The 19163-nt window shown below is 35.4% G+C and overlaps 1 protein-coding gene across 1 annotated transcript; it reads right to left on the bottom strand.

Annotated features, from left to right (window-relative positions):
- Nucleotides 1-437: 437 nt before the first annotated feature.
- LOC112720328 (uncharacterized) lies at nt 438-6057 on the bottom strand. Its single transcript, XM_029290125.2, is given in 5 exon segments — nt 438-740; nt 1159-1270; nt 1691-2035; nt 2800-5184; nt 5187-6057. Coding segments are annotated over 2 exon segments (3099 nt in total). The 5' UTR covers nt 5935-6057; the 3' UTR covers nt 438-740; nt 1159-1270; nt 1691-2035; nt 2800-2833.
- Nucleotides 6058-19163: the final 13106 nt, after the last annotated feature.

The raw sequence follows: 19163 nt of genomic DNA, 5'->3' as shown, positions 1-19163 counted from the left end.
ATATTAGCATCTAAAACAATTTTTGCATGAATTCCTTCAAAGAGCCAATAAAATATCTATATAATATGTACAATGAATTATTTATTTGACCTAATATAAATTAAAAATAAAAATTACCTACGTTTACTCTAATTTTAAAAATGCTGTTCATTTTTATATTAAGTATTAACCACTATTGTATGCATTATACACCAATTACGTTGGCTCCCATACTTTTCTTTTTTGCATATGAGTAATGTTAGGGACCAGCAATTTTTGTGATTGATAGCCATCAAATAGCCATCAATGATGATCTAATGGTGTGAGATTGGTGTGAGATTTCATCCAATGACTCACCTTTCTCTGTTGGCTACATGCTGGCCAAAATTCAACAAAACTGCTGTCCCTTAGACTTTTCCTTTGCATATATCAAAAGAATTTTCACATATATCAAACGATTTTCACAAATTTAGTATCCTTCCTCTACCATCATAAATAAATAATCCAGATACCACACGAGAATCCGAAAAACCAATTTCACTATTACATTCCCGCTCGAAATGAATCTCTTTTGGATTAGTTTATATAACAAAGCAACTATTATAATACAAGATATTTCTTTTCCCTGCCTGTGCTCTCTCCATATTGTTGTCTTCTCCGGTAGATTTAAGTTCCTTCAGTACAAGTGATATTATTGATTTCCTGAAAAATGTCAATCCATCCAAGCTTGCATGAAGGTTCAAAGTGTATATCGTGAGACTCTGGAATTTAATAGAAAATGTTGTCATCATTAGATTTTTGGACTATCATCCAGTATGCGTTGATATCTCATTTAATAATTTAGTCATTTAAACAACCAGAGGTATAGAATTCACCAAATTACATGGGACTATGGGAGCACATCATTGGATTCCTTTGTAAAGCTATATTACACTTAGATTAAAATCAAGTTCAATAAATCAATAGAAAGTGGTTGATTTTGATGTGGTCTATGTAAAACTTTTAGGAACATTAGTTAACAAGAAATGAGATGTCAAAAGAATATCTCTGGAAAAATACTTAATACATCAATATAGAAAAGAACTAGAACAAAGCTATTCAAAACCCTCCCCTAACCCCAAAGTGTGTATATATATATAAACATGTAAACGAAGGAATTAACATAAATTAAAATGCAACCTTATCTTTGGCGATAGCATTTATCTATATCAGCTAGGCTATCATATTTGTCAGGTAGTGGAAGCAGCGATTTTATAAGGATTGCAAGAGAAAACACAGACAGAAAGTTCTCCTGCAGAAGGAAAAACAAGAAAGGTCACAAAGTATACTGATAACAGGCTAACAAGCAATTTCAGAAGACTCCCGACCCGACCCGTTTCATATTTTTGAAACTTTTACTAAGAAAAAAAAAAAGAAAGACAACTATCTAAAACACAATGGATAAATAAAATAAGGTACAGAGAACATTCATCAGGAACAATATATATTTAAAATACTATTCTATTGGTAGCTTGCCTTTTGCATGTGTATGACCAAAATTCCAAAAAACTGAGCCCATAAATTTTTCCCATTTATGTAACGCTTAACACCAATGGAAGTATATGATATAAGCTACAACATTGAGGTTCAAATATATAATGTTAAAATACAGATAAGATAATTTTCATATAAAGAAGAAGAAAAGCTATTTAAGATGCCTACTGGATTTTACCTTTCTCTCTGTGTTTTATCGAACCTGTTGCAGCTAGTATATCACAATATCAACATGCGCTTTCAACTGTTCAAACTGATCATCTATGAGTCTCTCCATATCACAATAGAGCTGAAATCACTGATTTCAACAACTTCAGTTAGCAGCTTCCATAACATTCACTCTGAAGCGGAAATACAGCCTTTACCATATCTATTAACGGAAGGATGCAGCTTCGCACACAGTTGATTAAATCAGAAGGGTGAAAAAGAACTTTATCAATTAATGAAACAATCAGACGGACCACAAGCATAAAGAGTAACTGCTTTGTGAGAGCAGAGAAGAATAATGAATATCCACCCTAATCTGTACAGCAAAAACCACTGGCAGTTAAAATAATAAAATGTACTCAGCAAGCAGCATTGGCTGACATTCCAAATCAAGATAAAAAGGGAGCTTATATTCTTGTTCTTCTTTGGTTGATTAATTTTTTCTCTTATTGTGCCATATACATCTTATAAAAGAAAAGCATTGAATTTTAAGTTGTTGAAATGTTTACCCTGGTGTACCTGTCCCCACTTCTTAATTCTTATAAGTAATAGCAGAGATTTAGAAGAACAATATAATTTCAATATTTAACAATGTTCAGTAGCAAATTAAGTCCTAGAAGTAGCAAGATAATAAAGTTTAACAGTCCTAACACAACCTAGAAAGCAAAATTTGTAACTGTAATTGGAAAATGTTTATAATTCAAGAGACCAGGAATGGAGGACCCATTAATTCCAAAGGCATAAATCTGATTTACTAGAACTTCTTAGAAATAATATATTTTTCCAAACTGGTGTTCTCAACTGTTCCTGGACTTTCAATCGAACAAAGGAAACCTTTATAACATTAACTAAGCCACATTCTAGTAAGGCAAAACAAGTTGTATACAACATCTAGAAGCATCTAAGTGAATATACTATTGAATTGAAATGAACTATGAAACAATACTTCTGTGATGCTCTATAAAAAATAATAAATTGAACTCATGCCTGAAAAGAATTTTTCCTGAAAAAATAATAACACAGGGTATGAAGTGTGTGAGCTACACTAACATTCAAGTATAAAAAAAATTACAAGTTCACCTCACAGATATGGATACAACAGTAATGAAATATATTAGACTTTACGAGCCAACGTCCTCTGCTTGGTTCCATGTTGTACAACCTTTTCCTCCACAGGAAGGCCCTTGCGCCGTCTGACTGTGTTAATTAACTTTCTAGCTGTATTTGGCAGAACACTAGAACCATCTCCAAACTCTTCAATTTCCTCTTCCGTTCTGGGTACAAAGAAAGGATCCTCTGGAAGTGCTTCCCAGTGACTAAGGACAAGAAGCGCACTTGCAGCACCGGAAGTCCCTTTGCGGAGCTCATCCGCAAAACCAAAGCTCTCAGAAACTGGAACATACGCATGCACAGTGAAGAAAGGGGAACCTTCCTGCATCTCTTCTTTCAGAACTCGGGCCCGTCTTCGGTTAAGTACAGCATACATTGGACCCAAACATTCAGTAGGTGTATTCAATTCACAGAAGTACATTGCTTCCACAAGCCGGGGTTTATTCTGAAGCACGGCTGCTCTACATGCATCCTTGACAGTGGCAATTACCTGCCCTGCAAAGATCCCATACTGTTCTGATTGTAGATGTGTTTCAGATTCATCCTTCTGTTCAATAAGCGGAGATATCCACGCCTCAACAAGAAATGCCAAACCCCACATAGGTTCATCACATAAGGGTCCAGCGGCAGTGGCCAGTTCGAATCCGGATACAACACTACTCTCAAGGCGCTCGGCTTCTTTGTACAAAGCTTGACTTGCATTTGAAGATGTCTCAGCAACTGAATTTCCATCACTAGAATCGGGCACAAAGCCCAACTTATCAGACACATGAGAACAACCCCGTACTAGAACAGAGTTATCGGTACCCTCTGCTTTAATATTAGGAGTTAAGAGAATGTTCGGACCAATCTGTCTAGGTCCTAGAGCCCATATCCTCCTCAAAAGTTTTAGCCACTCCAATTTACATCTCTCAGCATGATCATTATCAATCTCATTCCAGCTCAACACATCACTCTCCACTGCATCTACAATGCGTTTTCTTAGAACCTCAGCCAGATTATCATTCTCAGTAACATTTGGTCTCTGGCAATCCAATGTTTTTATCGTCTGCGCTGACTTAATTCCAATAACATCACCAACTAAATCAGGACTTTCATCAAGCACCTTTGTAAGAGAAGGCAAAAGTTTTATCACACGCACACGGACAACACATCTACCATTTGGTGTTGTTTTCTCAACATAATCTGTGCTCTTAGTAAAAGCTTTTAAACTTTCCAGCATCTTGGATGCCTCTCCCTCAATGGTCTCTTTGTAGGACACAAGAGGCGGTGATACTTCCAAACTTACTTTTGCAAACCTCTCCTTCAAATCCTTTATGCATCTCTCCAGGTGAACTTCCCCGGCGGCAGAGAGCACATGTTCTCCTCTTGCAGAAACAGTAACCTCGACAAACGGATCTGCTCGATTCAAAAGCCTCAATCCTTTCAGCAGTGCACCCACATCCGCTGGATCAGACGGCTCAATTGCAACTCTCAGGGTCGGGGCAACTTGGAATGCGAGACTTGAAAACGGCCAACAATTCATGCTAGAACTGAGAGTAGCGGATTTCAGGATATGCTGGCCGAGGCCCCGAATGGCAACAACATTTCCTGCTTTGGCAGATGTCACTACTTTCAATCCCTGGCCCATCATCAAATACAAGGTCTGCAATTCAGCTTCCTGCACATGTTTCTGCATTGATTCCCTTTTCAATGGATCATACAAAGCAGAGAGAACGAAAACTCTCTGACCAGCATGCAAAACCCCACTAAATATCCTAGCAAATGCCAAGAAACACTCGTCCGACTCGCTTTCTCCTTCGCCGCCATAACTATTCCCATTCTCCCCTCTCAGGGGAGGAAGCATTTTAACCGGCACCGCAAACATCTTGGACACAAAAGCAACACAAGGAGCATCCTCCCTCAAATCACAAACCTCCACAGACTTCCTCACACGCTCTGTTTCCTCCAAAACACTCCTATCAACTCCAACCTCATTAACCACCTCAACCTTCGGCATCAATCGCGATATCCGGTATGTCTGTGCTGCAGCAGGGTCCGGCATACACCTAACCACCATCGACAACACAGCATCCGCGAGCGGCAGCCACCTGCTGATAACCGCCTGAAGCACAGCCTTGGGATCCTTATTCTGAAGCTCCCTCGCCGGCACCGACAAATTAAAGGACCTAACAACCTTCTCAACCACACCCTTACCCTCATCACCACCCTTAAGCGCACCCTCATAAACCTGCCACAGTGGTTCCAACACAAACTGAACAAACATCGGTTTCGCATTACCCTTACCACTGTCTCCACCACCACCAACTTTCTTCTTAGCAATCATCTTCGTCTTCGGATTAAAATGCCAAGGCCCCATAGAGCCTTCAACAACGCATTTACACTAGCACCAAGCTTGGAAGCATAAATCTCAGCGAATTTATTGATTCCAAATCCCCAACCGTCTAAAGCGCAAGCGAATATCACATTCCCTTTCTGCGGTTGAAACTCGTCAGCTTCATCATCTGCTTCCTCATTCTCAATCTCGTTAGGGTTCATACCTGACGTGGCAAGAAGGGAATCCACGTCAGATAGGTACTTCTCGGAACGGAATGCGCTAACGATGCCGTTAACTTCTTGAACGATGCGCAATAAGCGGACGTAAGCCTCGGACGGCGTGAGTTTAAGCTCCGTGATGAGGCGGTCGATCTTGTTGAGGACGAGGCAAGGGGAGAGGCGCTCGATCCAGCACTGGCGGAGGACGGCGTGGGTTTGGATGTGGACGCCTTCGACGGCGTCGACGAGGAGGAGTGCGCCGTCGCTGAGGCGCGCGGCGGTGGAAACCTCGCTGCAGAAGTCCATGTGGCCGGGGGAGTCGATGAGGTTGATGGAGTGGTCGCCGTAACGGAGGCAGATTGAGGAGGACTTCATGGTGATGGCGCGGCGCTGCTCCTCGTCGAGGTAGTCCATGAAGCGGACTCTTCCGGCGAGTTTTGGATGGAGGAGGGCGCCACCTGCAGCAGCGATGAGGTGGTCGGCGAGGGTGGTCTTGCCGTGGTCCACGTGGGCAAGGATGCATATGTTACGGATTTTGCTGGTCTCTGTTCCTTCAGAACTTTCTTCCATTTCGGATGTTGTGTGAAATGGGAATAGACGATGAAGGAAAGGAAGAAGAAAGTGAAGAAATCAAACGCTGAAAAACCCTAAACCCAATATTAATGAATAGTATCTCTAACGATGGATATTAGTGATACGTTGTTTCTTTGTACGCTATTATTTTGATTAAAAAAAAAAAGATTGTTTTAATAAAATAATATTTTTTTATTTTTTAATGTGTTTGATAAATTTTGAGTTTGTTTAGGTGAGTTTTTAAAAAAAAATTTTTTTGAGTTATTTTTTTTTAAAAGATTTTATGAGAAAGTAAAAATAATTTTATGTTTGGATATTACATGTAAAAAAAATTTTTTTATCTATCAATTATGTTTGGGTATAACTATATAAAAATATTTTTTTGTTTATTTATTACATGAAAAACATCTTTTTTTAAGAAAAAAATCTTTTAAAAAATATGTAAATTACAGTTTTTCAAAAAAGATATTTTTTATTTTTCTAATGTTTTTACTTTTACTATTAGAAATTTGTCAAACACGTTAAAAAACAAAAAAGATTTTTTTAAAAAAAGATTTTTTTTAATAAAAAAAATTTTTTTATCAAAATAATGGTGTCCGCGGATCGGATCAGATCGGATATCCGTACAATTTTCATCGGATCGGATCGGATATGATATCCGCACTTTTTAGTGCCGGATCCGATCCGCACATTTGCGGATCGGATATCGGATATATCCGCATAATTAAACATTCTCTTTTTAATCATATTTCTATGTAAAAGAATTCGATAAAAATATTTCTTTCATACTTTTAAACTTATTTATTCCTAAAATATTTTTAATCAAACTCTCTCTAAATAACAAAAATAAAATAATACAATATATGAATAATAATTACTAACTAAAACATACAAACAAGTAAATATAATATCAAACATATATATATATATATATTTTTAATTATTATAGTGCGGATCTGCGGATCCGCATATCGGATACACGGATGTAGAGCAGATATCTGCGATCCGATCCGCAAAAGGTGCGGATCGGATTGTATCCGCAATTTTCGGATCGGATGCGGATATTTTCCGCGGATCTGCGGATACGATCCGATCCATGGACACCCCTACCCAAACAAGCACTTCTAGTAATAAAATTAAAAGCACTAGAAAAATTAAAAACAAAACATCTTTTTTGAGAGGCTATAATTTACATCTTTTTTTTTAAAGATTTTTTTTCCTTAAAAAAAGATATTTTTTATGTAATAAATAAACAAAAAAGTATTTTTATATCGTTATACCCAAACATAATTAATAAATAAAAAAAAAATTTGTATGAAATACTCAAACATAAAATTATTTTTATTTTTTTATAAGATCTTTTAAAAAAAATAATTCAAAAAAATTCTTTTTTTAAAAACTCACCCAAACAAATTCTAAAATGTCTAGGTATATGTTTAAGATAAGTTACTCAAAGTTGTTGGTTATAGGTGGGCTTAGTCCAAAGACAAAAATAAAAGTTTTCTATATAAATAATACGAAAAATTTTAGATCAAGCTCTTCACTTTTTTTTTTCCTCTTATTTTTGTCTGATATTTTTATCAACATTAATCAATTAAATCTTTCAACTTTTAATACTAAAAATTATATTTTGTTAATCTTTTTATACTAAAAATATGATACTTATTTTAATAGAGTAACTAATTTACTGGTATAATAAAAAAAATAAACGAATAAAAAAATTATAAATTATATTTTTATAATTAGTATTTATTTTTATTTTTTTAAGAAGTTATTATATATATATATATATATATATATATATATATATATTCTTGTATATAAATAATTATAAAAAGATAAATATATTTTTATAATTATTTGTTTTATTAAAAAATATTTTTTTTATTATTATGATCAAAATATTTTTTTATAATAAAAAAATTATAATAAAATGGACGCTCTAAAACCCCCTTTCCTTGCCATCTCTTCCACCTATCCCATCCCAATTTGTCACCACTATTACCACAAATAGGCAACTGTAGATCTCCCGTCGTTGTCAAATTCAGCTTCTCCGACCACCATGCTAAGCGTGCTGCTGTTGGAGAGGCACCGGTGGAAAAAAGAAGACTCCTCCGATAACCATCCTTCAAGGATCGATACCTAGTGGACTACGATCTCAACCGTGTCGAGTTACCTATGCATCGACTCCGGAGGAGGCATTACACAGAGACGACGGTCACAGCAGTTGCACGAACTATCGTGCAATTAGTACAGAACAAAAGAGCAATTAGGATTTGTTTTCTACATGAATAATTGGGGATTTATTATCCGATTCTTTGATTTTAAATTTGTTATTTTTTAAATTATTGGATTCGTTTTTTTATTTTAATATTTTTGTGTCACTATAATAAAAAATAATTATTTATTTTTTAATAAAAATCATTACAAAAATATGCTACAAAAAATAATTATAAGAATATATTTGTTTTATAATTATTTATAAAAATATTTTAATCTACATATATATTACGTATTGATATAATATTTTTTAAAAAAAAAATGCTAATTGAAAAAATATAATTTACGTGATAATTTTATTCTTTCCTTAATCCTATTAATACATATAAAATAGTCGGTATACTAGAACAAGAACCTATAAACATTGGCCTTTTATAGCACAAATGATAAAAACAAGTCTCACTTTTTTTTTTTAGAAACTTGGGAGCAGAGAAATTTTTTATTTTTGAGAAACAAAATTTTTAGTGTTAAACATAATTTCTAGAATTTAGACCATTAAAGTGGGAGTAAAGGGTTGTAATCCAAAAAGGTAATTGGATGAAGTGGCTAAAGAAAAGTGTTGATTTACGTAAAAAAAAAAGTTAAAAACACCTTAGGTAATAAGTGTAATAGAAGCTCGAACAATTCCTATTTTGTTGTATGTTGTTTGTTTTGTATATAGTTTATGGTTGTATCTTTGATGGGAAATATTAACAAGGATTTGTTTTACATCATTTGTTAGGCACCATTCCCATAAAAGGAGATACACAGACGCATTGAATTAACATTGGGTGTATTTGGTTTAGCCTTTAAATTATAGAAAGTACATCTAAGTTTTTTAGATGTTTTAATTTTTGGTTTGGTTATATTTTTTTTTTAATGCAAATGTAATTTTATATTATGAAGTCTAAACACACTTATGCATTTACTTTTTACGTTAGTTTGTATTTTTATTATTAATTTATATTTTTAGAATATATTTTTATACTGTGACCAAATAAATAATTAAAAAATATATTTTTATATTTTTATATGATTGATACCCTAATTTTAGAGGATATTTTAAAGAATAAGTATAGGGAGCTAATGGAGTATCTATACAATGTGTACAATGGGGTATAGGGATGTTCGGTTCAGTAGGATATCAGATGTTTATTATCCCTGGTACTTGGATGATTATTCTGGATAGTATAGGTGTATTGTGTTTGAGAAATTAGTTATATTTTATCCTGAATATTCATTTTTAACTCATATTAGGCCAAATAAATAGTTCATTGTACACATTGTACAAATATTCTATTAACTCTCTAGCAGGATTCTATTCTAAATGACCGAAATCAATCAAGATAACTTGAAAATACATGTTTTTTTTACCGTTTCAAAATTTATTTTATTTATTCATTTAAACTTAATCCCTCCAGTGTCAGATTAATAGGAAAAAATCATGTAAAAGTTTATTTTAATTTAAAATCAATAAAAAGTATTTGATTGACACAAACTTCTTATACGTAATATTTTTTTATATAAATATTATGAAAAAATTTAAGAATTCAATGTATTTTTTTTAGTTTAATTTTGGTCCCAAGAGTTTTGTGCCAGAATCGAAATCGTCCTTCTTCTAATTTTGGATTTAAAATCGTCCTTAATGTTTTTTTTCGTATTAAAATCGTCCCTTTAAATAAAATTTTTAATTTAATTCCTAAACTACCCCTATTTTAATAAAAAAAATAAAATTTTTAAATAAAATAAATATAAAATAAATATAAATAAAAAAAAAGAAAGAAAGGAGGATACAGAGAAGCGGGATGGGTGGGGAGAGAAAGAAAGAAAAGGGTGGGGGGAGGGGGCGAGAAAGGGGGGTGGAGGGGGGGAGAGAAGGGGGACACCATGCTGCCGCACCGCCGCCCGCCGCTTCTTCTTCTTCCCGCCACCGCACTGCCGCCCTTCTTCTTCTTCTTCTTCTTGCTAATTTGTTGCTGATTTGTGGAATATTATTGTTGCTTTCTGTTTCTGATTTGTTGATTTTCTGTTTCTGCTTTTCTGTGTGGAGGTAGAGGTGGAGGTGGAGATGGGGGTGGAGGTGGGGGGAAGGGCAGACGGGGAGGGGGAGGGGACGGGTGGGGACACGGGGTGGGGGGAAGGGGGAGACGGGGAGGGGGAGGGGACGCGATGTGGGGGTGGGGGAAGGGGAAAGGGGGGAGGGGGACGACGGCGGCATTGGTGGTGGTGTTGGTGGTGGTGGAGTGGCAATGGGTGTTGATGATGATGACGATGTGATGATGATGTTGATAATGGTGGTGGAGTGGCAGTTGGTGGAGGATAACGATGATGATGTTGATTTTCTGAGTTTTGGTTGGTGTGATGCAGATGGTGATGGAGTGGCAGTGGGTGGGGGGGTGGTGTTGGTGTTGGTGCTGGTGCTGGTGCTGGTTGTGGCGGTGGTGTTGGTGTTGGTGGTGGTGGTGGTGGAGGAGGTAATTATGTTGGTAGTGGTGAGGGTAATTTTGTCCAAAAAAAATTAAAAGGACGATTTTAATACGAAAAAAAACGTTAAGGACGATTTTAAATCCAAAATTAGAAGAAAGACGAAATCGATTCTGGCTATATATATATATATATATATATACTATGTCTTAAAGTTGATGATGGAGGAAAAGGAATTCAATAGACAGTTTATTATACTATGTCTTAAAATTCCTAAACTTAAAGAAGTGAATAAAATATGTTACATAAGAATTTCTCTCTTAATAATATTATGTTTCACATTACACATGTTTATTCTTATTATCTTGTTTTTTTTTTTCTCTCTAATGCGGGATTTCAGCAACATGAATCTCCAACAAAGGTATAAATTATTTATTTATATATATTTTTTAGAATAAAATAAAAAATTTATTTTCATGAAAAAATCATACTGAGATTATATCCTGAAATCCATTATTTTTGGTGGGGGACAAGTTCGCCATATTCTTTGACGAACCTTGTTAAATTTATTGTGCCCCTTGGCGAATTTCAAATGCTTCAATTTCACAACCGCTTCGTTCTTAATGTTGGAGAGCATCACTCCTGCTACACCATTGCTCCTGTATGCGCATATATCACACACAATTAAACAAATAATAATTTAAACATATAATTTCATCTCATTTTTTCAATGAATTTTTAATAGTAGGTATTTTTCAATAGTAGTCATACTTGTTGTCTGTCCAATATTCAACTCTCCAACTTTCCTTCTCACCCAAACCAAACTAAACTTTTTTATAATTAAAAGTTTTGGTCATAGAATATGTTCTTTCGAAATTGGGGGTACAGAAACCTTAAAGTTCGCCATACATTTTTTATGAACTTCTCCCAAAAAAAAATTCTAGAAATATAATCCAAGAATGATTTTTTTGTGAAAATATTTTTTTATTTTATTCCAAAAAAATCCTTGTATAAACCATTAAACTCATTAAATAAATATTGTAGTGTTGTTATTATAACGTTATAACAAAGACTCAATTAAAATATATTTAAATAAATTAGATGTACATATGTGTATTTCTGTATTTTATTACTCTATTTTTTTATTATTTTCTTACCAATTTGATAAAAAAAATAGATCCAGATCAATTTAACATAAGTTTTTTTTCAATTATTTACAAAATTTTAATTTTTATTCGAATCCAAATGTACAAAATCTTTAATCTTTATATTCACAAAATTCTAATTCTTCCATTGCAGTTTTTTTTGGGTAAAGGACAAATAAGTCCCTAAACTTTTAATTCGTGGACTTTTAACTCCCTCAAGAATGGAAAATACAAAACGATTCCTGACCTCTCAAAACGCTGTACAAATGGGTCCTTCCGTTCAATTTGTTTCACAACACGTTACGAATTCAGGTTACCTGGTGCTTATGTGGTGTAGCAATGGGTACGTGTCTCCAGAATGGTGTGAACGGGACTGACGTGGTCAACTGCAAAAAGGTTATTGGACATTGTGGTCCTTGGGCCCTAAGACGACGTCGTTTTTACTTGTGTGCCCTATGTCTTCAAATGGAACACAGTCGCCATTGCCGTTGTCATTTCTATGAGAGGTTGAAGGTGGTGGTATTGTGCAGTGTTAAATGACCAGCGATGGAGCTTCATTCAGCGCACGACGTGTTCCATTACTGTCAACCGTGAAATACGTGGAAGCTGCAGAGGAGAAAGACGAGATTGCTCCGACGTGTAAATGTGGAGTCTACGCCATATTGTACAAATCGAGGACGACGACAAATCCCAATAGATTATTCTTTGGATGTCCATTCTTTAAGGTAAGTTGGTGATTTTATTTTAGTGAGTTTGATTATACGGGTGTTGTTTATGTGTTTTTTGTTTTGGAATGATGAACATGCAGCTGAAGAATCCCAGTCACTGCAAGTTCTTCTTATGGCTGAATGACCATGTTTCAACAATAAGAGTCCTTGACAAGTTTATAACTGAGAACGAGGTTAATAAGCTGAAAGTATATCTTGGGAAGAAGGTAGTGGAACAAAGACTGACTGATTTTGAGAAGAAGCTGTTGCATCTAGAGAGGAAGAAAAATGTTAATTTGTATTTAGTTATTCTTGTAGTGGTTAATGTAATTTTTGCTTCCGTTATTGCCAAACTTGGCTGAAAAGTAGGAAAGTAGTTTTAAAAAATGATGTAATATGATATGGGATGAGTTCCCAAGAGTTGTATATTTTTTGAACAAAAGTGTTGTATTAAATTATGCTATATCCAGCAAAGTGAGGAACAATTGACATAATGTACTTATGTTTATCCTTTGATGAATGATAATATGTTGTTGCTGTAACATCTTGTGTTTAGATGGCTATATATAATATCATGTTGATGGTTCGAGTATGTAAAAATCATTTAAAAATTTGGATCATTAAACATTGAACCATAAGATTAGTTCGAAGGATTACAATCCTAACAAAATATGATAAATTCCTCATAACAGATCACAACCTGAGCATCATAATTTTGCCAAAAAGATACTAGAATGCATAACAAATGAAAATAAATTCATCCAGCTTTTTACATCAATTTCCTAAAATATCAACATCATTTCTTGTAATTGTTGACTCCTGGGGTGGGGATGAACCGAAACATTCTTCTAGTTCCAATGTTTGCTGCAGCCAAAGTCTTATCAGATGGTCCTTCAGTTGCTCCTACACTTGGCTGCTGTGATCCTTGAACACGTTGTTTGCCATTAGCCTTCCTTCTAATTGGTTGTTTTGGTCTCAAGATTCTGTTGAATGACCTTGATGGAAGTCTGGGTGGATGTTTGAATGGAACCTGGCTTTGTCTTGCAGGGACTGCAGAAATGGTCGTAGATCCAGCTTCTGGAGCATGTTGTTGTTGAACCACATCTGGAGTTGTGGTAGCTGCAGAATGGTTCTAATTGGTTGGAATAGCTGAGTTATGCTTGTCACCCTGAAATGAAGAAAGACAATAAAGTCATCAAATAAATTTAAAAAATACAAATAGGTCCTTTAACACTTTTAAAATGGACAACTAAATCTTTCAACATTTTATCGGGGGGACATAAAGATCCTTCATCCAGTCAAGTACCTCTGCCTCAGTTGCTGATTGTGACAGTGGTAGAACCACAAGAGAAAGGTTATCTTAGGTCTTCTTCTTTGGTTTCCTGGTCTTAGGTTTTCAATTTGGGTTGGATGGGGGCACCCTTGCAACTCGTATAGTTGTACCCTGTTTGACCACAGTTGCTGCAGGTCACATAGAAACTTCTTTTCAATTTTTCACCTTCGATAACAGTTTCTGCTGGGTCCTTCTGCCTGTTATGGACCTTTGGACGACCCATTGGCTGCTTAATGACAGGTGCAGCAGGCCTAGTCTGATAAGACTGTGTCCAGAACTCTTCACTAGTAACAGGTTGTATGAAGTGCTCGTAAGTCTTCTTCAGCGATTCCATGCATTACTATGGATGCACATAATCTTCCATGTTGTCATGTCTTTTTCTAATTGTTACAACTGCATGAGTGCACGTCATTCCTTTTCTAGAAAATCCAACAAATTGGTAACATGCATGCAAGTAAGGATAACAATTAGACAAATACCATTAGACATATAAAACTTCAATTTGTAATAATACCAGCAGGCAGGCAAAGACAACAAAAAACAAGTAGAGAAATATAATTACATACTGACCGGTTAGTTGCCATCTGTTACATGTATATGTATGTTTAATCAGGTCCACATCCAACTTAGATCCCTTGTATGTAACCTTAAATCGCTTGCGCTCATTATCACTAATCCACTCCGCGGTCCATTTGTTACTTGGCTTGACAAGCCGCTTCAACCTTTTCTCTTGAACCGGTGCAAGCTTTTCGTGATGGCAGTCTATCAGTCTCCTGTGCTGAACCATACGCCTCATGAGGTAGCAGCGCACTTCTTCGCATATTGTGAGTATAGGCTTGCACCTGTACTTGGTGATATTGGAGTGGAAAGACTCGCACATATTGTTAGTCAGGTTGTCCACTTTTGGACCATGACTGAAGTAGGCCCTTACCCATGTTGCAGGTTCAAATTTCATCAGGTATGACCAGGCATCCTGATTAACTTCCTTCAGCCTCACCATTGTTGCCTTGAACTCAGGCACAATCGTGTATTTTGCACAGTCCCACACAATTTTCCTGATGTATAAGTCCTTGAAACGATTGATGAAATTCTTCCACATGTGCGTGACACAATTCCGCACATGTGCATTCGGCATTATCTCTTTCAATGCAGGCATCAGTCTCTAACACAGATTGATTCAAGAAGGACTTTTATCAAATTGCATGATAAGTATTTAAATTAGGTAGAGAAAGTCACTTACTAACCTTTTGCTGGTCAGACATAAAATTCCAACCATGTTGTTGCACATCAGAAACCACTTCCATGACTCTTTTGATTCAGACCTTGCCACAGCATAGACAATCATATAAAACTGGTTATTATCGTCTTGTACCACAGCAGACAGCAATTAGCCCCCATGATAGGTCTTGAGAAATTCTCCATCCAAATGAATCAACGGCATGCATCCACTCTTAAATCCCATCTTGTAGGCATCGAAACATATATACATTTTGTCGAATGTTGGGGGTGCTTGTGGCTGGGGAATAACGTCCAGCAAGGCAGTAGACCTTGGATTGCTTCTATGTATCTCCATTAGATAGTCCCTCAGCTTCCCATACTGTTCTATCTCATTGCCCACGATTTTGTCTTTGGGTTCCCTCACAGCTCTGTAAACCATTTTAGAGTGTAGAACTAGATCAAACTCTTCTCTTAAGAAATCAATAGCCTCATGTGTGTTCATGTGGAGATGGGTGGTCATCCTTTTTTCCACTTTTTTGTTAATCCAGTGTTGGTCAGCTACATTGCTTCCCAGATCTCTTGCGCATGTATGTTCACTCCTATAGGTTTTCACTTGAAAACACTACAGCTGTTTATTGTATGAGAGATGACAAATTCAGGGACAATCCTCACCCTTGCAGCCAACTCTAACCCTTTCCTTATCATTTTTAATCCAGACCAACTCCCTCTCCTCAACAATAAATGAATCCTTCACAACCTCCCTGAACCTCTCTATTGTAGCAAATCTTGTGCCTAGCTCAAATCTGCCTTCTCTAAAGCTATACTGTTCATCAAACTCAGACCAGTATGGTTTGTTCCCTTCATCCTCCGATAAGACAGGGGTATGCAGCTCTTCAGACTCGTACTCAAACACAATGTCTTCATGATCTGTGTCTGCATCTCTGACATATTCTGCAATGGCTGGCCTCATGCTGGGCTCCCTAGCAGGCCTAGATCTATTGGGCTATCATCTTGGCCTACTTGTGCTGGGCTGTTTAGCAGGCCCAGTAGACCTTGAGGAACATTCACCAGTTGAGTCCACCCTTCTTGCTTTAAATCTCTGCCTTTTAAACTCATGTGTTGCTTGTTTTTTTAGCTTCTCCTTGGGATCAACTCCTTTCCTCGACAATGGAGACACTTGTTTTCTCTTCCCTTTGGTAGCTCTAACCCTTTTGCCCTCATCGTCTTCACCACTCTCACTCCCACTTTCATAACCAGCTGGTGGTGATTTATACAGCTCATGTTCCTCACTGCCATTGCTATCATCATCAGTAGACGAGTCATCCAACTTCTCCAAGTCATTTGGATCGACTTCTTCCTCAACCTCATCATTTTTCTCACAATCATCATCTGCGATCTCAGGTTGGTCAACAGGATGGTCAAAAAAATGTAAAACTCTTTAGTATCTTTGTTCCTCAACTTAGCTTGTCGCATTTCATTGATCCCTACATCTCCCCTCAGTACATGCAACCCTGACTCCATATCTTTGCTTTTGGGATCATGCCAGTAAGCCTCCTTATATGATTGATATCCCAGTCCTTTGAACATCGTGACCATATCTCCGAAATTGACAAAATCCAAGTCCATCGGAGGAAACTTCTCAACTTAACCATGCAGATAAGCTAACTCACCAATAGGTACTCTTGAAAAGTTACCCCCATAATGGAATATGGGAACCCCAAATACATCAACCATCTGCAAAATTTTTCAATCCACAACACAACACAAAATCAACCCTTATTATCAAAATCTCCAAAATCTCTCTAAACAATATATGACAAATGACTAACCCCACAACTAATCACCTACGACAATCACTTACAGTCCCTATCAGTCCCATCCTACAACATTGATAACAAATAACGGGAATAAGCAAAACAAATTTGAACATCAATATACTTACCACTCTCCACAGCAGACGTAGGTATAACCACAAAGTTTCAATATGGAACTGTTTCACGGAACAGCAACGACAACAACACGGAGATGAAGCGTATTTTTTGGAGGGAAAAGGTTAGTAGTGCTAGGGCTTCCTGTAATTGTTTGTGACTGATATGGGTAGCATTGGCATATCTCATAAGTCATAAGAACCATTGCAAAATGTTTTCCGAAACGACGTCGTCTTAGGGTCCAAAGACCACAATGTCCCATAATCTTTTTGCAGTTGACCACGTGTTGCGAAGCAAATTGAACGGAAGGACCTATTTGTACGACGTTTTGAGAGGTTAGGGATCGTTTTGTATTTTTCATTCTTGAGGGAGTTAAAAGTCCACAAATTAAAAGTTCAAGAACCTATTTATCATTTATCCTAATTTATATATACAAATTTTAATAAATATAAAAATAAATTATATTTTTTTATATAAAATTTCTGTAAATATGAATACAAATTATTATTAACTGGCCAAAAATAATAATATTCTAACCATGTAGTATTGCTATTAATTTACTAATGGATTCAGTAGTCTCCAAAATTCAACGACATAATTTTTATTTCCAAATAATAATTCTAGCATGCTTTCCTTTAACGATTTAAAACTCATACTTGAGAATATATCGACCATGTAATCCAAATTTTTATAATGTAATCCAGTTCCAGAATATGTACATCCTCAAATCTTATTAAAGGAAAGAACTATAGAACTACCGAAAGGCTGTTTGGCCACATACAAAAAAGCGATTGGAGCTCACTACAAAAGATTGGTACATTGTGAAGGCCATCATCCAATAACAATATTTTAAGGTGTTTGCTACGGTACGATCATAAATTCATACGTATCGATATAATTAAAATATGGATAAATTAAAACACGACACGTGAATTATATTTTCCACATCAATAATTAATTTTTCTTTTTTTAAATATATATCATATCAATTATGTTACTAAACTATCTTTATACTTTAATAAAAATAAAAAATATTTTTTTATTTAGTATTACAAAAGACTAAAATATCCTTTTTTATATTAAACTAAAATTATTTTAATTTTTTTAATTTAATCAAAATACATTTCATTATTCATATACATTGAAAAATTAATTCATTGATCATGAACCCTAATCTAATCTTTCTCACCCAAGTTTATACCAAAAAGAATACATCTAAACAATTTTTCTTCATCATTGAATATCAATTTATCAATTTTTCTTCATCATTTTAGGGATGAAGTTGTATTTTATCGGTAGATTGATATTCAATGATGAAAAAAAATTTTAGGCTCCATCCTCCGCCGCAAACGCATAGCCGCAGGGGTTGATGAAGGAAAAAACGGCGTTGTAGCTGTCAGCACCACTACTATAAGATCCAATACCAATATCCGATAGGCCATTCGCCGGTATTGGGCTCTGGCAACAACCGAAGCCGGTGCAGATCCCGCTAGTTGTTTCATTAACACTGAGGCACACTGAAAAGCACCCAGTGGCATAGTTTCTTCTCTCTATAACATTATACTCTACTACTTCTCCAATTGTGTTGCAACCAACCACTGTGAGCTTGTTTTTACTCAATGAGAAGCTGAAGTGTGTCAAGTTGAAGATCTTATCGTAATTGGTTTCGTTGATTCGCGTGTCGTTGACGTTGTATTTTATTGGTAGATTATTATTCAATGATGAAGAAAAATTGTTTAGATGTATTCTTTTTGGTATGAATTGGGATGAGAGAGATTAAATTAGGGTTCATGATCAATGAATTAATTTTTCAATGTATATGAATAATGAGATGTATTTTGATTTTAATTTAAAATTATAAAATTAAAGTTAATTAAATTTTGATTAAATTAAAAAAATTAAAATAATTTTTGTTTAATGTAAAAAAGGATATTTTAGTCTTTTTGTAATATTAAATAAAAAAATATTTTTTATTTTTATTAAAGTATAAGGATAGTTTAGTAAAATAATTGATATGATATATATTTAAAAAAAGAAAAATTAATTATTGATGTGGAAAATATAATCCACGTGTCGTGTTTTAGTTTGTCCACATTTTAATTATATCGATACGTATGAATTTATAATCGTACCGTAACAAACACCATATTTTAAGATCCCAAAACTAACCCCGGGCAGAATTATACAGAGATTGAAAAAGAGAAGACTAAGG

The sequence above is a fragment of the Arachis hypogaea genome, chromosome 11 (assembly GCF_003086295.3).
Source record: "Arachis hypogaea cultivar Tifrunner chromosome 11, arahy.Tifrunner.gnm2.J5K5, whole genome shotgun sequence".
Lineage (NCBI taxonomy): Eukaryota > Viridiplantae > Streptophyta > Magnoliopsida > Fabales > Fabaceae > Arachis > Arachis hypogaea.
This window is presented reverse-complemented; position numbering and strand designations above follow the sequence as displayed.